Source organism: Vidua chalybeata, chromosome Z, assembly GCF_026979565.1.
Source record: "Vidua chalybeata isolate OUT-0048 chromosome Z, bVidCha1 merged haplotype, whole genome shotgun sequence".
NCBI classification, from domain to species: domain Eukaryota; kingdom Metazoa; phylum Chordata; class Aves; order Passeriformes; family Viduidae; genus Vidua; species Vidua chalybeata.
In genome coordinates this window covers 47,902,061-47,929,783 of record NC_071570.1, presented here as the reverse complement: position 1 = coordinate 47,929,783, position 27,723 = coordinate 47,902,061, and the positions used below count along the sequence as shown (strand labels likewise).

The 27,723-nt window shown below is 47.2% G+C and overlaps 1 protein-coding gene across 1 annotated transcript; it reads right to left on the bottom strand.

Moving 5' to 3' along the window:
- On the bottom strand, window positions 1–27,114 carry B4GALT1 (beta-1,4-galactosyltransferase 1). The gene is made up of 6 exons (XM_053931643.1): window positions 26,838–27,114; window positions 14,288–14,523; window positions 7,059–7,246; window positions 5,509–5,631; window positions 3,906–4,010; window positions 1–3,326 (listed from the first exon to the last, which is right to left on the bottom strand). The coding sequence occupies exons 1-6, from the start codon at window positions 27,112–27,114 to the stop codon at window positions 3,191–3,193; spliced, it is 1,065 nt and encodes a 354-aa protein (XP_053787618.1). The 3' UTR covers window positions 1–3,190.
- Window positions 27,115–27,723: the final 609 nt, after the last annotated feature.

The following is a 27,723-nucleotide window of genomic DNA, read 5'->3' as shown; positions in this document are numbered from 1 at the left end:
TTGTAACTGAAAATATTTTTATTTGACATCAATAGTAAAGAATACACATTTGATTACACATCCCTTGATATATAAATTATAAGAATGCAAAAGCAAAACCATCTACAGGAAACCCAAAGGCAGTCCAGTATACAAGTAGCGTCCTGGGGAAAAGCAGCATATCAGGACCCTCCCTCATGCTAACAAGCAGTCAGTCATCCCAAAGAATCCAAGCATTAGCATTTTCTTTGAAGCTGTTTTTCTGGGTTTCAACCATTAGTTACAATCAGTATCACTTTGAGTATTTTCACCAGTAGGGGAGAGGAAAAAACACCACCCACCATAGGACACAGTTGGAATTCGCTTTGGTGCAACGTGAGTGTTTGTAGATGTGAAAATCCCAGGGAGAGAAATTTCATGGCCAGGTCAAGTCAAGAGCATTTAATAAGTTTGACTGATATAGTTTACACAGAGACAATGAGATCTAGAAATCACAGGTCAGCACCAAAGGGCAACATGAGCTACGAAAGGTGGCTTCAGTTCTTTACATGGCTTGTGGCTTTAGCAGTGGAAGAGAAACTAGGCAGCAGCTTCTTGCACTACTAGTATCTCTCTGCTGAAAAGGGTTTTCAGGTTTCCTGACTTTCCAGTTTCCATTTCTTCCCTCTTTCAAGGCACATGTTGTAGAAATGTTTGATCACAACAGCCAAAAACAAGCACTCATCCCACCTCCATGACATTGAATAATTTCACCATACAGCCGAACAATGTGTTGTTGCACTAACTTTTTTCTAACCATCCAAGAATCTCACTGCAAGGAATGCTGCCAGCATCTCCCCCACCCACCTGATAGCAGACACACACCACTACAGCAGAAGATCCCAACTCTGACTTACAAAAGGCTCAGCACAAAACTGACGTGCTCTCTGCAAAGACATGGCATTTTCAAGTGCAGCCTTGGTAAGTTTTTGGTTATCTGCTGCTAGCTGTGGAAGTGGAGCCCTCCTTCTAAGGCAGCTTTATAAGAAAAATAAAAAATAATCCTTTCCTGTGTCTCCATTACTGCTACAGACTACACCCATGCCAATGTTTTACAGGGAGACATTTGACCTGATTTCTGTAAAACACATCATCTTGTACTCCCCCTTGCATCTTTAAGACCTGGAGCCTGATCTGCCATAAGGACTATTATATTGTTTGGGTTTTTTTAATATTCAGTGATAAGCACAAGGGATAAGCTCTTAACCACAAGCCTCCTTCCTTGCACTTTGCTCCTGCTCCATGCAAGATCATCTTTCCACAGCTCCCATTGTGACTGGAGCAGCAAGCCTAGCCAGAAAGAGCTTTGAACCAAAGGAGGTGAAGACTTTTCCAAAGTGAGACTGAAAAGGCATCTAGTAAATTAAAGTCCCTATGCATCCTGTGAGCCTAAGAAGAAATGCAGTGTTCCCTGGTCCCTGCAGGATCCCACCCCTGCAGTGCAAGGGTTCAGCAAACCTTCAGGTCTCAAAAAATCTAACAAAAAAACAAACAAAACCAAACAAAGAAAAAAAAAAAAAAAAAAAAAAGAAAAAAATGCAGTGCTGAAGATGATCCCCAATACAACAAAATGTCCCTGATTTTAATAACCTTCAGCACAGGCCAAGGAAGTGCAAATTGCTGTGGTCAGAGCTGGTGGCAAAGTACTCACCAGAAAGAATTAAGTTCTGAGTTCTGGCTAAGAGCTTTAAATTACTTAAACCAGCTCCCTGGGTGTCAGCGCTTGAGGCTTTCATACATACACGGTCAAGGGAAGGAAAAGCAGGGTCTGTACAGGTGGTGGCCTGGTGCACTGACAGAAAATAGTACTGCAGAATGTGCATGCTCCTCAAGCCTGAGACAATCAGAAGGGAGGTTCCAGATAGAGGACACATTTTTCTTTAGGCAAAGAAAAATCATTTGGATGTCAGCCCTGCTGTGAATATCTCAGCACTGCAGGAGATTTAATAGACAAATACACAGAGCAAACAAAATACATGGCTTATATATAATGACACACATAAAAAGCCTACTAGTCTAAAGATAAAGAAGGCTTTGAATCACATCCTATTACGCTGCACCCTACTTTAATCTGGTATTAAATATACTGCTTATGATACACAAATTACTTTTAAAAGTTATTAAAATGTTACAATGACAACAAAAGTAATAAAAGATTTCAAGTTTTATGCACAACCTTGCAAGAGAAAATTTTGGTTTTAGGAAGCTTCAGACAATGCTTAAATAGCATGGTAACCTCCTACCACTGCTAACAAGTGTTAGCAAATGTTAAGGCCATAATTTATTTGTGCAATTAAATTAATCTTTATTTCATGAAAAAAAAAACCAAAAGACAGATCAACACCACAAACCCCTCTCTGAACTCTTCTACCCCCCAAAAAATCCCAGGTGGTGTTGTGCTGAAGCAAATAATCTCTATCATATCCAGAAATAAGGTTATCTGAAGCCAGCAGTTTTTAGAGAGGTCATCGGTATAGCTTCCCACCCTATGCAGGGAGCTTACCCACAAATTCTGGCAAACTGTCTCATCTCACTCAAAGCTTCCTTTGAGTCTAAAAGAAATAATGGCATTCATTGAATTCAGACTTGATTGTTCAACACCTGCTCTGCACATAGATGAGATGTTTGTTTTGGTCACTCTGAGAAAAAAGTTGTATTATGCTGTCTCCATTTAAAAAAATCTAATGCAAAGCGTAAACTTGGACAATTTTAGCAGCATTTTACAGTCCTTCATAATGTAAAACCAGGAATGAATTGAAAAGAATGCCTGCACACACCTCATTCAAAATACCAAATATAATGGGCAGTAACTGTTGATACATCACAGTTGTAATCAGAAAAATTTGAGTCCAGCAATTAATTCAACATGGGGACTACTGCAGCAAATAGATCAGATTCAACAATTTCTGGCAAAGTAACTATTTACAACTTGTATGTACAGCTTCTGGACTTAAAAAACAATGGAGAGCTAGAAAGTTGTGTAAAGTCAAGTTTGAAACTTAAAAAAAAATTTTAAAAAAGCACTTGTCCAACCAATTTGGAGACACTTTGGCATGCCAAAAGAGGCCTTTTTTTTGGTTCACTGCAACTCTTATAAAACCAGCACATATAACGCATCAGTGAGACCAGATATCCTGGGCAATATAGGCAAGTCTCTGTTGTGTCTCTGATGTTAGCTATTGGGGGAGCCAATATCCACTGTGATCTTTGTATACAGAGGGTACTTATCAATTCTTAACACCTTGTAGGACAGCGTATTTAAGCCATCAGAATTCATTGTCTCCCGTGTGTGAGCAATTCGGTCAAACCTGCAGGAGGGGAAGGAAAAGAAGTGGGGGAGAGGGTGGAGACAACAAAGAAAGAAGGAAAAAATGTTTAAACAATCTGATCTTTGCATACCTCTCAGTCAGCATCGCAGGTGTTTCAAGAAAAACCTGAATATTGGTGCTATAAACTCCCAGATTTGGCCAGCCTGAGCAATGGGCCAATGCATCCCTATGGGGTCAAATCTTAGCTAGGAAGAAGCAGCCAAGCTTTTAAATCACACAGGTAGTTTTCCAGCTCTGCACTAGAGAAGAGGTTTGTATCCCAAAGACAAGCTGGAAACAATTGCTCAGAGTCTAATTTTCTCGGTTTAAGAAATAAAAAAATGGAGGAGAGGCCTTCATGCCATAGTGAAATGTTGGGGAAATGGTCTATAAACAGATAATAAACTGGCAAGGGGAAGGTGGCCGCCTACAGAGCAGAAGCAGAGAGCTCAGTCAGTGAGGAGATGCTGCAGCCTTTCTACATTGGACCTTTGTGCCTAGCAAAGAGAAAGCCAAGCAGTTGGAGCAGCAAGAGCAGGAAGCACCTCTAAACCCCCTGTGGGAAAGGATGAGACGCACCTCTCAGGGTTGGGTTCATTCTTCCTGTCCCGGGAATGCCGGATCATTCTGCACTTCCCAATGACCGCATCCGGACGGGATATCCCCATGCCTTTAAACACCAGCCTGTATAAAGCAAGTACATTAAACACCCAACGGATGTGGGATGCTCTGCTGCACCTTCCACAAACAACCACTGGTTTTACCTACTTTTTTTTTTTTTTTTTGAGGGGGGATGTTACTAATGCACTTCCAAGCTTGCCAACACAAGGAAGGAAAGCCAGTCCTTTTCCACACAGACACTATCGTGCAGAGTAGAGACCTCCCCCTGCCAACACCAAGATAGTTCACCACACCCTCACTTACACCTCCATCTTCTTTAAACAGCACCCAATGCCACATTAACCCTGGTCCAGGCTGTAGACTCAAATTAGAGTGGGAATCATCTAGTTTTTAAACCATCTGGATAGGAGCCAGAGGAGCACTTATTTCTTGTGACGTGAAAGCTGCAGTGTTGGGGGAAACCGAAGTGAATGGTGGTGAAACAGCATAAAGGAAACACATGTTCAGAATCACAGTGGTCCCAGGTGGCAGCCTGTCTTTGTTGGTAAGCTCTCTACAAAGCACCTGCAGAGTTTTTTCATGGATATCAGTGATGAAAAAGTACTTGATTTCTTCTTTGCCTCTCTCTTTTCATTTCTGTATAGCATCTTCTGTTCCTCAAAACCCAAGTGCCCCAAAAAGAAAGGACTGCCATGAATGTCAGAGCAAGGACTTGCTCTGAATGTCCTACTGGAAAGCTGTCCCTCTCTTAGTTTTTTAACAGAAGTGCAAAACCTCAGGAAGGTACATTTTTTTTTAAACACCTTTCCTGAAGCCTAGAAGAGCTCAGAAACCTCAGAGAAAAGATCACAGAGTAGTTTTGTTACCAAGAAACATGAAGAAGGCCTCCAAATACAAGGCCCTCATGATTATTTCTCTCAGTGAATGCTGTGGATATGTGAAGCTGTAAGGTAGCATATTTGTCCTTTGCCCTGCTCTTCCCAGCCTGCCCTGTGAGTACACCTTCATCCTCTCCTGCACTCTGAGCCTTGCTCAGCTTCCTTCCAGTCAAGCTTACATGGCTCACAGCATTATACAGACAGCCTGACAAATGGAACTCTCATGGGAACAAAGGGATCTGCTACAAGGCTGCAGACCCAAACAAATCTTGGGTTGCATTGGGCAAGGTGGGTTAAGGTCTCATCCACCTTCAGCTGCATGTCCTGAATCCCCTTCTTTGAGCCAGTGCTGGGAGACCCAGAAACACACTGCTCCAGCCAGTGCACTGGTGTGGATGCTGGTGAGGCTATAGGGGAGAATGAACAATGGCAGGGGGAGGGGGTCGGGGTGTGACTTTTCCAACTAGAGGCCCTTCCCACCGCACCCTGGGAGCTGAGAAATGGGTGAGAAACCCAGCAGGAAGGAACATGCTCTCACTGACCAGCAGGTTGCCCATACACCACCTTCACCTCCTGCCTGGAGACACCCTATGTCCCCCCCCACACCCAGGTGAGAACAGCAGGTCTGTGTTCATCCCCACCCTGAATGCACCTCAGGGTGCCAAGGAGGAAAAATTATTTACCTGTTATAAATGTCATCATCTTCACCACCCCAGCCCCAGTAATTGTTTGGGAACCCATTGATCTTTGTGAACTGTTCTTTGCTCAGGGCAGACACACCTCCAAAATACTGATTGTAAGGCAACCTGGAAGCAGAGAAAAGAGCACATTAGAGGAGAAGAAGTGTTAGCCAAGGGGCAGCCTGCCTGCCTGAAAAGGGCTTGCTGCTGCCCTTCACCCAGCCCACACACAGCCAGCACCACTGCAAGGCACCTTCCTGCCACAGAAAGCAGCCATGTGTTGTGGTACTGTGGACTCAGCTGAGGGAGACAGAACTGGTAGGGTCAGTCCCAAATATATCTGAAAGTATTTTGCAACTGGAAGTAGCTGCAGCCTTTTACTAAGCTTTACACTGTCCTCAAAGTACAGGCTGAAATATATATCACCTCACCGAAGGTGACATGAATGCCACAGGAGTAGCAAGAGCTCAGACAGACATTGGATGTGCCACAGAGCCTTCTCCTCCTGCAGCTCTACCGCTCACCTCCACACTCCTTAGTGCCCCAAAATTAAGCTTGCAGCTCAAAACTGAGCTGGCAGGATGATCTTGCATACAGAAAGCCAACCAACTCCCACCTGAAACAGGACAATTCACCAGGAGATTGGGGACAGATGAAATTCAGACCCAGAGCACAAGGAGAGGGTCCACACAGGGATCACCAGGACCTAGTGCAGACCTGTCTCTGCTTTAACAAGCAGAGAAATCCCCAGGGCCGTGCATTTCTGTTTGAAGTTTCACCTCTGTGCAAGAAAGAACTGCAGCTGCTGCAGTGTCAGTGGCAGTCCTGCTCCAAGCAGGGCTTGGGTCTGGAGTGGAGACATGTAGAGACCCTGCCAACACTACCAGTGCTATAGCTTTAGCACTACTGGCCACCACAGGGTCATGACCAGTCTTCACTTTATAGATGAGCTTTTAAACTCCTCCTTAGGGATTTGGAACAGGGAAAAAAATAACAGAAAGGGAAAGCAAGACATGTTTTTGTTCAGAACAGCTTGCTAAACCCAAATGTATGCTGCAAGAAGTTTCGCTCTGTGCTGCTCTCATGTACCAGGGCAGCTCTCTCAGTGACATAAAACCAAACAGCCAAAAAATTTTTGTCTTGCTCTTAAGATAGTGTCTGATGCAGTCTTTTTAAAGCTGCACATAATTCTCACTGTGTAAGAGTGTCTCACTTTTCAGACTGGGTAGAAATACTAGCTGTCTTCCAGCTTCCAGACTGAAATACAAGAAAGGATATGTGGGCATCTGCAAAACGAAAGCTGCTTAGCTCTTCCTCACCCTTCGTTTCACCTTCCAGAAGCTGTGAATTTTAATAAACTGCTCAGCTGCATTTCTCTGCCTTTCTCCCCTGCAGCCACCCGCTCCCTGCAGGGCTGTGCATGTTAAGACAGGCTTTTGGGAGAGATGCTTCCCCATGCTTTCAATGGTGGGCGGGGATGCATAACACTGCGCCTGCCCTGTTAGGCTGGCAATGGTATTAGGAAACAGATGCCACTCCAAAAGGCGTCTCACCGAAATCCAAATTTATCCATGGATACAGAGAGGTGCCGTGGCTGGCTGTAACATTTGTAGGTGTTCCTGTCATCCATTGGGATGAGGTCTACATCACTAAACACAAAGCAATCATAGTCATATTCCTTCAAGGCCTCTGCAAATCCAATATTCAGCAGTTTAGCACGGTTAAATTCTTCTTCTCCATCCTAATTTAAAAACAAACAAAAACAGATAAGTGACTTAAATATGAGAGTTGACATCAGTAGTTTCTTACCTGTTGCCAGATGCCAGTGTTGCTGCTTTGGGCTGACATGCCTGATGATGGACTGAGCTCGAGCTCAAGCACTGCCTTTGCAGCACCCATGGCATGTTTGCAGCAGACCTCCAGTGACCCCCAAATGCTGCCTGTGGGACAATGACACCTGGGACAGCTGCAAACCGTGGAGGCAAGAAAAATGCCTGAGGAAAGGCTAGACCCAACTCAGCTCCCATCTCTTGGTGGGAGCCCCCAGGAGGGCAGGTTTGATAAGATAGTAAGCAGTCCCTATGTCCCACTCTATGCACAGGCATTTAAGGATTGAATTTTCTTATACAGGGCAAGCAGGTGGGGCTTCCTGGAGCAGCAGAGAGAAGCAAAAAGAGTTGAGCTCCTCTGGAAGAAGGGACTCTTGCTACAGACAGAAACATTGGCAGTGCTTTAGCTTACAGCCATGACCAGGACCATGGACCAAAACCTTGCTGTGGCCAGCACCTTCCTCCTAAGCTTTGCCACAACATGGCTGTGAGACTGTGGCACAGCCACTGCTGAGCAATGTGTGATCACATGCCAAACCTGATTTGCAAAGCACAAGATGGCACCAGGAGCCAAGATCTGATGCTTTGCTGCTCTTCTCTGACCCTCTGCCAAGCCCTGAGCAGCCATGAATGCAGAGGAGCAGGATGCTCCCTGGGCTCTGAGCAGCAGGTTCAGCACATGGCTATGACACACAGCTTTGGTTACTGCATGGCAGGCCAGCATGAGCTGCTTCCTGAAAGGGCTACAGCTTGAGAGACGGATGCTGCCACCACAGTAAGCAGATGCTTACAGTGGCAGCATCCCCTTAGTTGGTGCTCTTCCACCACTATTTATCTGTCCTGGGGGCCTTGATGGGAAAATGCAATCAGGAAGGCTCTCACCATGATGGGAAGGACTTGAAAAGAGCTGACACTACAGCAGGGCATATTTATCTCAGGGTAAGCACAGCTAATGAAGGGACTGGCAAAAAGCAGGGCAGGAAAATCTCCACTTTCCTCCTCAAGTAATGAAACACTTGAGGAGAACCTGTTCAGCCTTTTTCAGGCAAAAACACTTCAAAAGCACATGTGGATTTGAGCACAAGTACAGGCTCACAAATTGCTGAGTACTTTAGCTTTTTAGCTGAAAGATCATACCCAAAACCCAAGAATACTGGTGGTTTGAGAGTAAGGATTTCCAATCAAAGACCCCACTCTGCAGCAGCAGCTTCAAACCCAAACCCTTACAAGGGAACAGAGCAGGTAGAAAGGAACTCACAGGGCATCGCTCAAAGAGACTGAAGGTTTTTGCCAGTCTGGAAACAAAGACTGCCAAATCCATTCAAATTTTAGTCCTTCACATTCTCTGAGCAGTATTAAGACAAAGGACTCCTCCACTGTGCAAGCTGTACCCCTAACCTGCACTACCGCACACCCATCATGGGATGCAAATCAAAGATGGATAAAATACTGTGCCCAAGGAGCAGCAGCTTGAAATACCACACTCTTTGTAACGGCTTTATCTGGCTAATAAGCAATAATTTTGGTAACTGTTTAATCCAGACTGATTAACAGATCTGCTGCTGAAGAGCCAATGCAGGTTCTTGAAACAGCCCCAAGTATATTCCAAATGAAGGTTTTAAAATGCAAATGTCAAACCAGTTTTCAAAAGCATTCCTCACCTGCCTTGGGCATAAATGACTTCACAGGGAGGAGTAAGATTTCATGGAAGAGGATCTGAGCAAATTCTCAGCATCCTCACCCAAAACAAAAGGGTTCACACAACAATAAGGTGGTGGCTGGATGATCACCATCATGCATAAAGCAAGAGCAGTGAAAACTCAAGTACAGAAAATGAAGGCAAGTGGAACAAAGAGGCTGGGGAGAGGAACCAGCTGAGGTCATGAGATTGGAGGGTTTTCTTTCGCCAGCAAAGGCTGCTGCCCAGTACTCCTCAGGTCCCACGACACCAAATCCAAACTTGGCTCAAAGGTTCTGAGGGGAACTCATCCTGGTGCTGGTGCAAAGTGCAACGTGCTCACACCTCAAAGCAACTGCTGGGGCCAGTCTAGGAGAGCAGCCTCATTTGGCTGCTCTTTTCCTAATGAAATTCAAGACAAAGGGCACCAATTTTGTTACCAGCAGAGACTCAGCTGTACTTAGCCACTGCTTTTGGGTAGCCTCTAACTCTTCTGGGTGACACATGGAGATTAGCAGTGCTATAAGGAGCTGTTGTTTTTAAACCTCTCCACAAAAAATCTCAAAGCACAGAGAGTTTTGCACCAAGAGCATGCAAGACCCTTCCTGCCACCTCACCCACAGGACCCTGGCAGAGCTCACACTGGAGCCCTGTGCACGGAGAGGGACAGGACACAGCACAAACAGTTCATGTGGGCACTGTCACTCTCCTCCCAAATGGCTACACAGCTTCACACTCTGGCATCCAAAAGACTAGGAAGAAGGGAATCTATACAACCTATACAAGAAAACAAAGAACCCTCTCCAAGCCATTTTTTACTAACTTTACAGTGAGAGTGTAGCTCATGCAGCAAACTTTGTAAGGCTGTTACCAACTGTGACTGCTCTGACAGCAGGAGGCTGGTTTTCTGTCCCAGAAGGTATGTGGGGCTTTAACAAAATATATTGGAACAAAAAAAAGAGGTTTTGCTTTTTGCAGAAGCTCTGTTTCTTTACCTAAGGCAATGTGGAAGCCCTGGTGTGCTTGTGGTATCTCAGATTCAAATCTCTTAAAACTTGCATGCTGCAATCTTTGACTGATCCCAAACATTCTGGAAAAACAACCAAACAACAAACCAGAGCTGTGAAAACTTCCGTCCAGGTTAGCACAGAGCGCGGTACCTGCTGGTGACCCTTGAGAAAGCAGGTAAAGCACAACTGAAAAAACCTCCATCCCTCACCTCTGCCTGGTAGCTTGTCATCCCATGAATGATGCTATTTGTCACAAAGAAATAGATTCGTTTGGACTTGCTCAGACAGAGGAGCATTATCCTGAAGAGCGAGGCAGCACACAGAGGACTGCTAGTTTGACAATGCAGTCAAGCTCTAGACATAGCCTCCATGCTTTCCTAGGCTTTCAGACGGAAAATACGTAGTCCAAGCACATTTTTTCTATTTTCTTTTTCCTGACAATTTTGTCCCAGTGTTCTCTTGTCCTGAAATTTAACCCATGTCTGAGTTCACTGCTGGTGCCCAGCACCTGCTTCTGGCTCCTGAATTCACTCTGTCATTCCTAGAACAAATTGCTGCCTCAGTCCTCCAAGGTCTGACACTGATACTGCTTGCACCTGGAGGTGAGTGATCAGCCTGAGCAAAACAACATGCAGGCTTTTTTACTTCCCATCCCTTACCTTAGCTAAATCTAGTTTGTTCAGCCAGACCTGCCAAAGAAGCATTCTTTTTTTAGTGCTAGACAGAAAAAAATTGAGGTTTTTGGAATCGTTATTCATACTAAAGGAGTTGCAAACCAGCAAGAAGCCACATGTCCTGACTTTGTTCTGCCTCCCACGTCTATACAGGAGGCAGCTCTGTGATTCCTCCTGCAGACAGCACAGATGAAATGTGGCTGCATCTCTCTCCTGAATCCTACGCTCTTCAGATATCATGGAGGTAACAGTGAGGATGTATGTTTCTGGCCAACGAGGAGAGCCATCACCTCCAATGGGAGCTTGCTGGCTAAGTCATAGATACACTGAGATAGCCTGAAGCACACAGGCAATATCCATGAGGAAGTCCTTCCTCCAGTGGACTTGACCAGGTAGAAACAAATTTCCAGAGCCATAGAGAGATATCAAGAGATACTTTGGTATTTCTCAGTCACAGGGTGTTTCGAGGCCTCAGCACAATTACACTGGACAGTGGGAGAGAGCAGCCACAGTGGAAACCTGCCTCCCTTGCCACTGCAAGGGCAAGCAGGAGCTGAGCACAATTCCCTCCTTTGCCCACATACCTGATACCCCCTGCAAAGTAACACGAGTAAGAGTGATGCCCCAACCACCTCACACACACAAGTACACACAGCTCTCTGGAAAACTACTACCAAGACACTGCAAATAGCACCAGGGGGCAGTGGAAAATGGTTGAACAACTACCCACTTTTCAGGGAATTGGCTAAGTCTTCCCTTTCCCAAACTTTAGTCTGGCTGCATGGGCATTTGCATGGGCTGAAATGCAGTGAGATTAATTTCTAGACCTGAGCACCCACATGGCAATGGCCACAGGTGTGGGAGAAGCCATGGATAATGGGAGTGAGCGAGGCTGAGGAAGGCACTGAAAATTTGTCACCTGTGCGGCATTGATGGGCCCTGGGCAGAGCGTGCCCGGCCATGTGTCCTCATCTCAGATTTACCTGAAAAATCCTCCAACATACAGGGTTTGGGTTTTTCTAGGGGTGGAGTGTGCAAGGTGAAACATAATACGTTATTTTCCACTGGCTCCTGTTACATGCTGGACATTTTACAAACATCACCCCCCTGAATTCAGCCAAGTCCTACTCAGAGGCATTCAGGCATGCAAGAACAGCACGGTGGAGACACAATGGATTCGTGACAGAAACACATTGCGCTGAAAGGAAGAAGTTTGACATTACCAGTGCAGCAGTAGCAGGGCTCAGCGCTCCTCTTTCTTTCTATGAGATGCGGAGCACAGAAGAGCATGTAGGCAGCGTGTAAGAACCAGATCACACAGTAATTCTCCTTGCTTCAGTGATTGCTTTGATATAGACAGGATTAACAAGTAAAGGTAATATTTCCCCACTAGAAGGAAAAATAAAATAAAAAAAAAAAAAAGGAGGGCAGATGCAAAGGGAAGGACAGACAAGAAAAAGAGAAAAGCAATTGTCAAGACAGCAGAGAAATAAGACTGTTTTCTACTGTACTTCTGGAAGAATTAATACATTTTCTGTATCTCTCTCTATTCGGTGTTCCCAGTCACCCTTGGGAGATGCATCCAGTGGTTTTACTACCACTGACCACTCCACTACTTCTAGACATGACTTATTAGAGGCATGCAGAAGGCGAACACTTATTTTACAAATTAAGTAGTCTAACTTGCTAACCTATATCTGCTGGGTGTGGCCAGGGCATACATACCTGCCATATATACTTGTAGTATGGCATATATACTTCTGTGAGAGTTAACTGTAAAGGACACAGCCCTAGTGCTAGATAACAGGACCACAGAAGAGGAGTAGCCAGCAACACAGGGCAATGCAAGCCAGCATGCACCATCACAGCAGCAGCAGGGACTCCAATCAGGCTTCAGACACTGCCTGCCTTTAGGGGCACCAGCACTGCTTTCCTCTCCCTGGAACACCACCGATGGGGAAACACCCCCACCAGTTGCACTGCCAGCTCTTCACAATGGAGGCGGTTGCTCTCTCACAAGCAATGCCCCAGACCACATGCGGGCAGCTCTCACAGCTGGCAGGTGACTACACCTGCTGCCTGGGAAAGCAGCAGCCCCCACCGCAGGACCACTGCTGGATGCCACACCACCCTCCCGCTTCCAAGCTGTGCTCAGAGCAGGGAGGCACCACCTGCACCCCCTGACCAGCAGTGTCTGTGGCTCAGCCAGCCCTGTGGTAACTCACATGGGCAAATGCTGCATGTGCAAGGAAACACAGCCCAAAGCATGGAGGGCTGCGGCTGGCCCTGCACCACTGCACCACAGCGGCACCATCTGCTCCTTGCTTTACACAGGATAGGTTTCCTTACAGGGCTCAATTTTAGGGCACAGCATGCCAGTCCACATGCTGCAGAAATGCCTTGTGTCCTCAGCAATGTGGCTGCCAGGTCACAAGCACAGTCAGAGGCAGGCACCGAACCATCTTGGCTGCCGTGCCGGGGAACTACTGCTAATTACCCAGAAATCTCTTTTGTCCTGATCTCTGGCACCCTGGAAATGAGTAAAGCAAGAGAAATTGTAGTAATGGAGTATCAGTTTTCTCTCTCGGGATAAGTCTGCCCCTACTTTCAAGTCTGTGGTGAAATTCATCACTTGGGTGACCATTTTAAATATTCATGGTGTTTGATATGCCCAAACACACCAGCTGATCCAAGCAGAAGTTTAAGGAGTTAACACTTAAAGAAGCATGTTATTTCATCTCAATTCTTACTGAGCTGAGAAAAGAGGATAAAAATACATATCCAAGAGAGACACTGCAGTGCAATTGTCCAGAAGGTGGTCTCTGCTGAGGCTCTCAGAATTGCATCTGCCCTTTCACCCTGCAGCCTGTAAAAATGCCAGCACATTTTAAGCCTTTCCAAGGGCGAACAACACTCACTTATTTAAACACCATTATGCTATAAATTAAGACAGCTTGTCCTGAGTGAAATGTGCATTTTTATGCTTTTCTTTTTTTTAAAGACAGATTGAAGGCCAAAAGATAGCAAGAAAAAAAAGCCCCAAAACCAAAACCTCCAAGAACTTCCCCATGATTGCTTGTTTCTTTTCTATTCTCCTGAAGGCAACCACTTACCTGCCCCACTACCACAGCTTTGTTTTCTCCATCCTGACTTTGTGCACTAGCTTGAACAGAAGGTGCTTGATAAAGTGAAATCCTACACATTTATGGCATAACAAATTAGGCACTACCTTCCAACTTGTCACCTTAAAAATCTCTTCATGCCATTCCTGCAGCAGTTGGGAAAAAAAGACATTTGGAAAGAGATAATTAATTGGGTTGTGCTATTAGGAATTCTTTCCTCCTCACCAAGTGGTTTCTTTAAGCAGAAACTCTTAAGATTGAATTGTACCTGAGCAGAAGTGGGGATCTCAGGTTCTCCATCAAAAGCATTGAAGCAAAATCTTTCTTCCTTTTCTTTTTCTATTTTTAAGCAACCTTACAACCTGCCTGTCAGCCTATTGCTTTTCAAAGTAAAGCAACCATTCCTCTATTTTAAGGGGCACAGGCACTGTTGTGACAGCTGTGTAAAAGCTTATCTCTAGCATCTTACCTGGTTGATAACATATACTCCATAATCTAGTTGCTGCCTTTGGAGAATCGGGTGCAGGTAATAGAGCCAGTACTTCAGGTGCTCCTCTCGGTTCCTGAATGGTATGATTATTGCTACTTTCTGAAGGGCTATACAGTCTTTTGGAGCAAAATGACCTCCTGCTTTGACCTGTGGGTTTATTCTTGCCACTTCTTCCAGGTTTACAGGCTGGGAGAACTCCACACGTAGTGCACCAACTGGAAGAGAGTCATAACACAAAGCAAATTAACACACACAATCTACTTCTCTGAACATACATCCTTTACAAACATTAGGGTTTTGGTTGAGTTTGGTTTTTAGGAAACAGAGCTTCTGGGCAAACACAACCCCATCAGTGCTTGGAGGTACTGAAGCTTGAACCATCCATACCCAAAGCAACCTCACACCACCAAGTCAGAGCAAACCCACAAACAATGTGTCCTCTTGGTATCAGAACCCAAAGGAGTCACTGACACTGAGACGTGCAAATCTTGCAGTCTGTGTGGCCAACCAAGAGCTGTGTTCCCACTGGCACATGCACCACAAAACCAGCCTGAAGTACTGCCCTCTGGGCTCTCACCTACCTCAGGCAGCCCAAGAGTCAAGCACTTCAAAAATAGTCCTGTTCTCCTACCAACAAAATCACCTATGGCTAGTCACATGCAAAGTGAATAAAATCCCCTTCCTGTTTTTTTCTTAGAGATATTTTCAGTGTTCCGTAGACATGCCATTTATTTATTAGAAGTTCTGTTCTAGAAATGCTAAAAACCCCATATCCAGATTTGCATTCCGGTTGGCAATTCCCCCAGATGGTTTCAAAAGCGGCAGGTTTTGAAACCACTGAAACAATGTGTCAAAACCAGGTTAAAAGTGAGAAGTCCGGATGGCATCAGAGAAACCCTTTCAGAATGGCCAGGGTTGCCCTTCTATTTGCTTCCAGTTTCTACAGCATCAATGGAGCGATTCACCACAAAAGCCCAAGGAAAGGCCATTCCTGCTGCCACGTCCTGCATCCAGCACCAGCCAGTCAACAAACTACACTTGGCACAAACTCTGCAGTGGGGGGGTTGCTGAGAGCCCCCTGCATAAAGCATCAACCATAAATACCAGTCTGAGGATCACCCCTTAAGGATTTGGCTGCTGTACCATCCCCTTCTCCTGCATTTGAATGTGTTTGAGTGTCCTACCTCACAAATGCTACTGCCTCACATTTGTTGCAGAGACCCCCAGGTCCCCAAGGCAGGGTACACAGCCCTGGAGGTGCCCCTTGAGAACGAGCACAAGTGACTTATGGAGCTCAAAAAGGCAGTAGCCATCACAACCAACCTTGTGCATTCCACAATTTCCGACTAGTAAAAAAAGCAGAAATAATTCTCCAGACTCATGGCTCATTCCCTGGTTATTTAGAAGAAGCAACTGTAGTTTGGTTGTGCTGCTTCACTAACCTGTGGTCGCTCACACTGAAGAGAACTAAGAGGAGACTGGCCAAGCTGGCAGAGATGCTCGGTGTACCTCCAGAGGCAGCAGGGAAGCTTTGCTGCAGAGCAGCTACATAGTCGCAGGATGCAAAGGGATCTCCTGATGTCTGTATTTTGCACTGGTTAAATGGGCAAGTTCCCCTCTAATGTGAGGAGAAGGCAGTGATTTCTCAGACTCCGGGGGCACTGGGACCAGTCTGCCCACGCTCCCAGTACTCCAGCAATTCCCAGTACTGCTGACACCTGTGCCCAGTTCTGCACCCTCTCTGCCCCATGGTACAAGTTGGGTCCTGTGGATGCTGCCCTGCAGCTGCAGAGCCAGGGCCGAAGCCTCTCTACTCTGAAGTCTAAATGTGGCTTGCAGGGAGAGCTCAGAAAGTGCTCTGCAGCAGGAGGAAGAGGCAAAAATTGGAGGAACTGGGGCAGGAAGGAACACGGAGTGGAATTACCGGGACTGGGGCTCAGTGGTGACAGGATCAGGGGCCAGGCACAGCCACCCTCGTGCCTGTGGGACAGGCATCATATCAATAAGGCCAGAGGTGGCAGGAGGGGGAGGCAGTACATTGCATGTTTCCGCTGGATTTGAGGCCTGCTTCCACACCATGGTGGCAAGCATTTTTCCAAAACAGCCTCTGGCCCCAGCCCACTTGCACACCCACTTCCCTCAGCCGTCCCTGTGGCCATCAGTGTCACATCCATTAGGAGATTAGTACTCAGAGCTAGGATGATGCTACACTTTTGTGATTTGAAAACAGCAGAGGGCATTGTACTGGGCATGGTTCACCTAACCAGTCACAACCAGCAAACGCAATTATGTTGGGCATCTGTGTTCAGGGACTTTATTTTCCCGTCCTTCTTGGACCTGGTTGCCAGCAGCAGGACCTGTTGGGATGCTGCAGGAAGCAGAGGGGCAGAAGCAACATACGCTCTCGCAGGGTCCCGCCAGCCTAGTCCATTGCCAGGCACTGGGTGTGGCTGCTCCTGTTCCTGTTGGGACAAGCTGGGCTCTGTGTTCCCAGTTACTGGACTCTTCTCCCAGTTGCTGATCCCAAGAAGTGACTGTGAGCCCATCAGACTGGAGAATGCTTTCTAGTTTAACAAACAAAGGTTCTTTTAATGTCTCAAACCCACTCAGAGTAAGGCAGGAGGAAATGAAAGTCTGCCATTTAGGTGAACTTACAGAGGAAATTTCCCACTGGTAACTTGTGAGTTCCAGCTGGGCAAGGACAGCCACAAGCATATGGAACTGCAAACAGCATTTTGCTGGCTGGCATCCAGCAGCCCCCCAAGGTGAAACATAGACCATTCATCCTGCCAGCACTCACTCTGGCTTGCCTTATGGAGACTGGAACATTGGCAAGGAAAAGATGGGAGCAGAAAGGATATTCGTTGTAAAAAAACAGCTGCAGAAGGCAGAGATTTAACAGTTTCATAGTTTTGAAGGACATTAGTGAGAAACAATCTCTACTGCTCCAACCTCCTGCTTAATGCATCAGTTTTAAGGGCAGCACTCCTCACAAATACTGCCCTAATGGATGCAGCCAATATGTAGGTCAGTGAGAAGTCCCCAGTGCCATCCATGTGTGGCAAGACAGGCACCTCTGAGACAGGCTGGACGCAAAACACTCGGTTAATACAATCACCAAATACAAAACCAGAAAAAAGCTGAATAGGTTGTTTTGAAATACAGAATGACTAAAACAAATTTGACTTCATAAAGCCATGTGGCTGACACAGAGCAGCAGCAACATACTGCAAATTGACACTTCCAGTTCACTTCCCAAGCAGGACAAGGCTAAAGCCAAATCCACAAACAAACAGGCCTTCCAACTGGTTAATAGAGTCATAGTTCCAGCTACTAGCTTTAAATAATTTTCACTGAAATTTGACTACCTGGATAGGAAGCAGCCCTAGGGCTGCTGTTTCCCAAGGATGCTGACTCAGGATGTAATCTGCAATGCCAAGAAAACGTGCAAAGTCTGCTGCAAGTGCTGTCCCACCTGTCAAAACCATGTCCCAATCTATGTTTACTAGGTAAACTTTCCAGCTCGATTCACTCCATCTGAATAATTTCTGATTCTGTTCAAGCTGATTGCCTGACATAGGAATCACTGTATGAGTCCCTTCTAAAAACAGTCAGGCATGACAGTGCTGTGTGGACTTGCAACTCTGGTCACCCATGCAGCCCAGCATCTGTAGGCAGATGCCTGTTGGGTTCAGCATCACAAAGCTCTAACACAGCAGCTTCATGAACCTCCACTGTGTATTTTTAGCAAAAGAAAACCTCAAAACATAAATAAGCAACTGCAGGAATCTTGCAAGAAAAAAAACCACAAAAGCACAGCATCACATCAAAACATTTCAGAGTTTGTAAAATGAGGCTTTAGCTGGCAATGGCAGGGGAAGAGAAAGATACACCAAAAAAAACCCACTCCTGCCCCTCACCTCTGACCCCCAGAAGCATTTCTGCTCCCAGGGAAGGTGTACAGGAAAAGCCAGGGGCACAGCTTCTTACACAAAGCAAAAAGCGAGGCTTGCAAAAAGCAGAGGCAGCTCAGTGCTGAATCACCAGGAGCCTGTTCCACAGTGCCAGTGATTTTCCCATCCCCACTTCCCAATGGCCATGCCTGCCACAACAACTAAACCTCCTGCCATCTGAGGCTGCCAGCACACAGCCTTCCTGGTGCTCATCCTGCTAAGCCAAAATGAGAGGACCCTCACATAAGCAGCCCAGAATCCACTCAGCCTGATGTTAAAATACATCTAGAGACTGCTCTAGCCTCCCTAGACCAAAGGGAGTGATCTCAGGAGGCTCCTAGGAACACTTTTCCAATACTAGAAGTGTTGGGAAAACTCAGGCAGCAATGCCTTGCAGGACCAGAAGTGTACTCGTGCATCTCTATAGGGGCTACAAATGGGACGACACCACACTCCATCCAAGAAGGTGGGAACAGGTGATACAAAACAGGGCTGCTGCCACAAAGGGCAGACCTGGGGGGCTCAGGCAGGACAGACCGCGGGAACCCTATTCTTCAGGAAGTCAGTGCTGCCCTGGGAGAAGGAAATAGGAAGGAGGAAAACTAGTCTCTTGGACAGGCTTGAAGAGTGATCCAGCCATCTGAATCACCCTCCTGAGAGCTCCACTGGGAAAACAAGCAAAATCCACCTGCATGCTTTAAGCCAGGCATCAATCTCAGACATTTAGTTTAGTGAAAATGAAAGCAAAAACTGATAGCAGAAGTTGGAAAAAGGCTCTCCCCGAATAGAGCTAAAAAGAACATTTCCATTACCCTGGCTGAGAGCTGGATGCTGCTATCCATCCACTGAGTCGCGTGCACACCCGCACTGCCACACTCAAACAATCCTCATGTGAAAGAAAAGCTGGAAAAGAGAAGCAGAGCTTGCAAGAGAGAAAAAAAAAACCAAAAACAAACAACCCTCTCTTTGGAGGGGCCCAACAGAAAAGGGAAGGAAGGGCCCGTCAGCCACACCAAGCCTGCCTTGGCTGGGAAAAACAGTATCAGCTCCACCTCAGACAATGTGAGAACAAGTTCCCCCACCCCAGGCTCTGAAGCAAGGCTGGACCCCAGCCCCACATGGCAGCTCCAGGGCAGGCAGGCAGATGCATCCCTCAGTTCTGCAAAGCAGTAATTTCCTCTTAAGGTAATTAAAATAATTTCCCATCAGCTAAACTTCAGAGCTGTGCCAGCAGCTTTTCAGATGGCACCAGACAGACTCAAGTCATGGCTCAGGCCCATGGTGGGGGGACGGGGCAGCCCCCATATCCCTTGCCCATCTGGGTCTCTGAAGCAGCCATTCCTAGCATGCAACTCACGGGTCAAAATGGCCAACTGGCTGGCAGCTGCTGCCTCTTGCTAACTGCAGCCGTTGCTTCCCTAGGAGAGTTTAAAGAAAAAACTCCTTGAGTCTTTCTAGAAATATCCTAGTCACAAAAAAATATGCCCTCCCAAAGGCTGGGATACACTTCATTTGGCTCTACATTTGGCTCTACATTTGGATCTACACTTTTGAAGTTGCATACCCCCACAGATGTTAGCTACACCAAGGCAAGGGAAGCCTGCTACATGGGCTTATTTCCTGTCCTGGGCAGGCTTGCACATGGTCTGGCATCTGCAACTGTGGACCCCAAAGGAAAACAGGCTGAAAAAAATGAGGATGCATCACATGTGCTGGCTACATTGGGTCTGCTTGATTAATTCAGCAATTACAGCCAGAGAAAAAAGTTTCTTAACCCAATCACCAGCACTGACACTAGCACGTGGCATCTTTAGAACAAAATAAAAAAAAAAAGGGAGATAGTCTCGTTGATAGAAGGTACTTCTGGGAGAGAAGCAAAGTCCTCCTTGGTGGCTCAAATCCAGTGCATGCTTACTGAGCCGGCTTTGAACTGTCTCCCTTTGAGCCAGGCAATCTGCATGTTATTAGCTGTTCCCACTCACCACAAAATTAAATTCCAGGCTCTCTTAACAGCAAACTACAAACAAACAAACAAACATGGATCAGAAAAAGGCTGAGCAGCCATCAGCCACAAACCCCCCACTACACAGCAGGATGGGATGTGTGGACAGGAGACCTCCCAGGTTGAGTGGCATCTCAGGCATGTCTCTGCCACTGGCAGCCCCAAATCATCAGGCAATCCACGCAGCCGCTCTCGCTGTGCCCCATCCCATCCTTCCTGTGGCATGTGCACCTGGATTCCAACACTGCCCCGGGGCTGGGGTGCACTCCTCAGATAGGTGGGGGAGTGCTGAGTGCCAGGTGGGGTGGAGGTATGTCTGTCTGGCTGAAACTCTGCCAGGGCTTGTGCACCCCAAAAGCATGGGTTGCTGCTGGCGTCAGGGAGCACAGGAGGCCAGGACAGCAGGAGGGCATTGCATGCCTGCAGAGATGGCTGCTGCTTCATGCACTGCCCAAGAGCACAAAGGTTTGTGCGGACCCATCCCGTAAAGGCCTTTACAGGGCCACTTCCAGATTCAGCAAGACAGGTTTGCAGGTAACTTGTCTCTTTGCCTTCAAAGCAAATCCAGTGATACCCCAGATGGGGGAGGTGACAAAGGCAACTCTTTCAGACAAACATGTGCAGAGGCTTGGGGACTGCCCCAAGCTCACTGCACTTCAGCTGGAAGCCTGTAGGAGCAAGCTGAACATTGACACTGCTCCATCCACATGCTCCAAAACCCCAAATCTTTGGCCCCCTCACTGCAGTATTGCTGTGGACTGGCTGGGTTTGTCCCCAGAACCAAATTCCCCTTCTGCCCTGCAGAGAAGGGTGTGCAAGAGGGAGCAGAGCCGTGGCTGGCTGGAGGGTAGTGTCCTCTGGTGAGGAAAGGAGGTGAGCCGTGGAGCCCAGCACCTCCTGCTTGTATGTGAGGCCATCAGACCTAGAGCAGCTCCCTACTGAGGACTGTGCACCTCCAGCACCCTGCCCTTTGGGATGAGGATGGCCCTCAAGACAGGGACAATACTCCCTGTCTGCTGAATGAAGTCAGACTAAGATGCTCCACACCAGAGGAGGAAAGTGAGCTTAACTGAATTCTGCGTCCAAGTGCAGTTTTGGAAGCTGCAAGTTATCTGTCTCTTTCCAAACACAAACTTGGCCCAGTTTCCAAAGAAACTAGCTATTGCTTCAGATCAATGCTGGCAGAGGAACAAGTATGTCATAAAACACTACATGCATGAGACAGAAAGCTTTCCTTTTCTCCTCTGTCTGTTGTGCTTTGTCCCTGAAACAGCTGCTCCCCAGCACAGCACAGTACCTTTCCAAGTTACTGTGAGAGCCTAATTAACACTCCTTGACCTCCACTTTGACCAGATAAGAGGATGCTAGGGATATTTTCCTCACAGAAGCTGCTCCCTGCCTGCCAAGGAAGCCTGTCCTTCAGAGGTATGATGTGCTCCCAGCCACACAGATCAATAGCTGTGGAGTTGTCGGTGGTGTTGCCAGGATCACACATCTGCTTCCTGCCAAACATCTTAAGCATATTCTTTGGAGAAGTTTAACAGTTTTTCAAACCCTCTTTTGAAGCCAAGAAAGCTTAAATTTGAGCAAACTGATTCATGTGTTATCTCCTCCTCCCCCTGCCCTCTCCATGCTCTGCCCTGAATTTCTGTTTTACTTTTTCAAAAGAAGGCAGTAGAGGGACACTACACAACCCCAGCTTGTGTCTGTAAGCAAAGCAATGCCTCCAAGCACCCAGGCAGGCAGGAAGGAGCAGAGACTGGCTATATAAAAAAGGTTAGAAAAAGGCAGGTCCAGATGAGAGAGGAAAGGGAGATGCTACATGTAAAGCAAATGTTTTCTCCACTGCCTGGTATTGCAAGTGACCCCACAAATTCAGAGGCTTCTAATTCCTGGGGTAGAAACTACCCAGAGCAAGATGAGAGCCTATGACTGCAGGTGGCCAATGTGACAGGATGACCAGATCCCAGGCATGCCAAACCTCCCAAATCCCTCCAGCACTGTCAGCATAGAATTCTTCCTAAAAAATGGTGGGTTTATCATCTCTTAGGTTTTCACCCTCTTGCCCCAGTTTTGTCCTGCTAGGATTCTGCCAGCAGTAAAACATCTTCTACCTCTGCCCACAAGATGTCCACATATACAGGACCTCAAACTATATTATTTTTTTCCATCTCAGGCAGCGCATAACCTCTAAACATTTCTGCAATACAGACACTAACCATCACTGCTGATTTTACAGGCTACCTCAAAGCATCAGAAAACCCTCATCACTTATCTTCAGCATCAACAGTTTGAAGCATCTGCTTGTACTGACTACACAGGTATCAGAGCAGTGCAGTGAAGAAATAGCCTGTGTAATAGGTCCTCTCCTCCCTAAGTGACAGCTGCCCAAAGGAGTTTTTTTCTTTCAATCCTTGTTTTTTTAAAACATGCCTCATTAACACGGAAGTGGGAAGCACAAACTTATATCCAGAACTCTGACATCTTGGAGAAACAGTTCTTTTCCTTGTATGCCCAAGAACCCTGAGCAGAAGGACTTAGGGGTGCTGGTGGGTGAGAGGCTGGACATGACCCAGCCATGGGCACTCTCAGCCCAGAAAGACAAACGTGTCCTGGGCTGCATCCAAAGCAGCATGGGCAGCAGGGGAGGGAGGGGATTCTGCCCCTCTGCTCTGCTTCGATGACAGCCCACCTGGAACCCTGCATCCAGCTCTGGGGTCCCAGCACAGGAACGTCATGGAACTGCTGGAGTTGAGATGATTAGAGGGATGGAGCACTTTCTCTGTGAAGACAGGCTGAGAGAGTTGGGACTGTTCAGCTTGGAGAGGACAAGGCTCTAGGGAGAAAACAAAGCTGGAGAGGGACTTTTGACAAGGTAGTGACAGAATAAGGGGCAATGGCTTTTAAGTGCAGCAGGTTTAGATGAGATGTTAGGAAAAAAATCTTTACTGTGAGAGTGATAAGGTACTGGAACAGGTTGCCCAGGGAAGTTGTGGATGCTCCTTTCCTGGAATTGTTTGTTCAATGCCAAGTTGGATGACCTGGTCTAGGAAAAGGTGTGCATGCCCACACCAGGGAGTCGGGATTAAATGATCTTTAAGGTCCCTTTGAATCCAATCCAATCCAATCCATTCTAGGGTATCCCAGGAAACAGCCATTTCTAAACCTTAGCGAAAATGTGTACATCTCTATTGGTTTGTCCTTTGGACAATTCACTGGTTCATACTTTAACCTACACTTTCGTGTTGTGAATATTTGTTTATTGCTAGTGTACATAGTTATCAGTTTTCTAATTTTATATCTGGGCATGAAAAGCTATTAAGACAGACACATGACTGCAACATTTAGCACACTTGGGTAAACTTTCCTAGAAGATGCTCATGGCAAAAAGGGTAAGAGCGCATCTTTTATGTTTGCCATCCCAGCCACACCCGGTGTCTAAATGGGGGTAGAACTGGCTAAGGAGACAGCTGTACTCTAAAATAACCTCCATAAATACATGCACTCACCTGGGCAGGACTTGAAAATTGCATCCCTGAAATACAGATAAGCCTGTCTATGAAATCCTGCTTTGCAGACTTCTACTGCTTTAAAATAAGCTCTTTTGGAAAGGGAATTTCAGCTGAAGAATTTGACCCTTTGTGCATACCCTCCTTAAACCAGCAGGCATGTAACTACCCCAACACCAAAATACAAAAAACACATGGAAATGGTAGAAGAAACACATTTGACTGTTTTGAAAGTGCGTAGGCCAACACACATACTACTTCTAGAGAGCAATTTTTTAATTAAAAAAACAAACAAACCAACCAAAAAAACAAACAAACAAAACAAACAAACAAACAAACAAAAAACCAAAAACAAAAAAAACAAACAAACAAAAAAAAAACAACCGAAAACCAATACCACAATACTGTTCAGCATCTCCTAAAGAATGTAACAATTTGGGGAATGGACACCTGCAGGAAATACCTGGATATACTTGCTTTTGGGCTTCCCAGAGAAACCAGAATTTCTTGGAATTCTTGAGATTTTACTGCAGCAAACAGGTTCTGTTTCCTGATACCCCATTTAAGATACTCATTAGCATGCAGTTTTAAACTGGAGCATAAATCCAAAATGCTTATATTGCCTTGTATTAAAGAATTGCATAGCTTTTAAGGACTTTCAGCTCAAAGCTGAATTATAGTATTACACCACTCCTGATTTATTCTTTTAAATTATAAATAATAGCAAGTGAACCATAAAAGCACATTTAAAATTTGGCAGCTTATTGTAAGAGATTAAACCTCATTTAGCTAATGCATTTGTTGCAGAGACAGACAGCAGGGATTGTAAACTACTCTCTAGAAACTGCTAGGAAGAAAACTGTGGGCCTCTGAAATGAGTACCTGGCTATTTTACCATTCAAAAAGCCTGAGCAGTTCAGTCACACATATCCTGTGTGAGTCATCACATGCTTCCCAACAATGATGTGGGAGGGGCAAGCAGGAAATTAAAAAAGCCAGAATCATGTATGTTGCAATAAATGTCGGTTTATTGAGGAAATTGAGTTTTTGGAGCTACCTGTTCTCATCAGAACACTTCCCATGCCTTTGGAATACAGGACTCACAGGATAATTCCTGCTTTTTATGTTCATATTGATAAGTGAGTTTTGAGCTCAAAAAGGAATATTTCTGAGTTCTGGGTGAGGAAATTACATGTCAGAAGTGCCCACCCTCTATTCCTCACAGTGGCCTTTGGGACACATGAGATGCTGATTAGGGCAGACTCAACTCTTACCAACATGAGAGGCATGATACAATTGTTTAACAAATGCTGTTTGCTACCAAAATCTGAAAAGAACAGAGCAAAAAAAGAAAGAACAAACAGTATCTCACTTATACGCTGGCTATAAATCTTGATGCTGTGACGGTGCCAGGCTGCATGTGACTGCACCACCCCACAAGTACTGAAGTTAACACAGCTAGAAAACGTTTGCCTGCTCTATTGTAAAGAGCTACTTCTTCCGTGGCCCTGTAGCTCTCTTGACCATCTGTAACCACCACCAGCAGCCTCATATGGCCTTTGGCAGATTCAGTGAACGGCACTGAAGATGTTACAAAGATGATTTAAAATATCTTAAATGATCCTTCAGCAACTAACTCCAAAAACACTTCGAATCTTGGAGTCACTAAGAGCATTTCTCTGAACTCCAGGCATTTCCAAACCACATGACTCACTCCTGACAGGATCAGACTAAGTGGAGACCATTCAAAGCAAAGCAGTATTCATAAAGGGTTCCCACATCCACTCTCCCTCCAAGGACAAGCTTGCACAGCCACTTTCAACATAAGTGACGTAGGAGAAAAAAGCGAAAGATACTAATCAAAAACAACAACACTAAACACACAACAGTTTCTTTTAGTGATCTCAAAACCACCTTCCTAAAATAACAAAACAGTCATTTGTAATTCAGATGCATTGATCCATAAAGGGCTGACCAGCAAGCACCGAGAGAAACGATGAATTTTTTTTTGTTCATTCCGTAAACAGAAAACCACAGGTAGCTTCTCTGAAGTCTCTTCCCCTGTTGTGATCTCTGGTAACAGAGGTACCTATGCTGAAATGGCACACTTGATGGATGAGGGAGATTATCCCCAGGCTCAAGGGCCCAAGGTGTGGCCAGGCTACTGTGAACTGGGATGCCAGCAGGTCATGGTATCAACCCTACCTACAGCACAGGAGTGTCTGTTCAAGGAGCAGCAGTTACAAGCAACAGGTTGGGTGGGAGAGTCTTTTAAAGGTACGAAAAAAATCTGAAATTCCCCTTGTCCCCAACTCTGCCTTGTCACAAAGCCAGCAGATCAAAACAGCTCCAGGTCATCACATAGTAAAAATGAAACCACCAGCAAGCTGCAAACCCGCCGAGATCCTGCCAGTATTCCAGCACCCAAGCGGTCGTGGAAAAGGCCTATGGGGAGCACAGCTCCAGTGCAGATAAAACACACGCCAGGCTGCCACGTATCACGGTACTGCATCACAGGACCAAATATATCCAGTGGAAAGCGCCGCTGGGATACATAATAACTGTACTCATGACCCTGCCTCACAGCTCATTTTAAAGCCGTGCGGCTCATTCAGCAGGTCCACGGACAGAGAAAAGCTGCGAAAAGCCTGCACATCGCAAAAAGCCCTCCTGAGCTTGGCGTTGCGCAAGAGGAGCATTTTGGGTAGAGTTCCGAGAGGAAATTACCCAACTTCGACGACAACCAGAAAGAAACCTAGCCGGGCGGGGTGGGAGCGCTTCCCGAGAGCAAAGAGGCTCCGCTCGCCGCTGCCGTGCCTGCGGCAGCATCCGCGCCGCGCTCCCCTGCGCACCGGCTCCCCGGGGATTCTCCCACAATCCCCCTCCTCCGGCGGCACACGCGAGAGCAGCCTCGCCGCTGTCACACCGCGCCCGCTCACATTGTGAGAGTGCGGGAGAGGCACCCACGGGCGCACGGGGACCCGGCGGCGCCCGCCCGCGCCTTCTCCCCCGGGGCGGCAGGGCCCCTGCCCGTTATCCCGAAACCCTGCCGGGACGGCACTTACTGAGCAGCGGGGAGGGCTCGGGGCAGGGGCCCGGCGGCGGCGGCGGCTCGGCGGGCAGGGACCGGGCCCGGGAGGCGGGCGGCGACGAGCGGGAGAGCGGCAGCGAGAGGTTGGCGGGCGGCGGGCGGCGCGGCGGCGGCTCGGGGCTGCCCGGCGGCCCCAGAGCGCTGCCCGCCAGGTAGTAGAGCAGCGTGGCCGAGAGGTGGAGGGCACAGAAGGCGACGAGGAGGCGGCAGGCCCGCTGCAGCGAGGTGCCGGGCAGCGACGGCTCCTTCATACCGCTGCGCTGGCGGGGAGCGCCGCCCGCCCCGTGCCGCGCCGCCGACAGGGGACGGGGCGGGGGTGGTGGCGGCTCCGCCCGCCGGGGGCGGCCCCGAGCCCCGCGCCCCGCCCGCCTCCGCCGGGAGCGCCAGCAAGACCCCCACCGCTACCCGGCTTCGACATCCCCCTCCCGTCCCCAGCCTCCCGCCCCGGCTTCCCGCCCGTGTCCCCCGAGCCCGCGCCGCTCCGGCCGGCGCTTGTGAGCGCATCCCGCCTTGGCTGGCTCTCCTACATGGTGCCCGGTGGCAGCATGCTGAAACGGTCGGTGTAGAAGCCCCCAGAAGCGCTCGCCTGTAGCAGAGGGTGTAAGCGGCAGCAGCGAGCTGCTGCGGGGCAGCGAGGCCTATGTTTGTATTCATGCCCCTTGGAGGGCTGGCTACACGTTGTCTTCACTTGGAGCAACTCTACATAAACTATAGCTTTTCTGTCAGGTCGGTGGAGCACGTTTCAGATCGTTTCCTGCAAAGCATCATAACTAGCTTTTTGTTAAATATATCACAACATCCTAGCAGTGCGAGTGGCAGGGCCTTCTGGAGGTCTCCAGTCAAACCCTGCTTGGAGTATG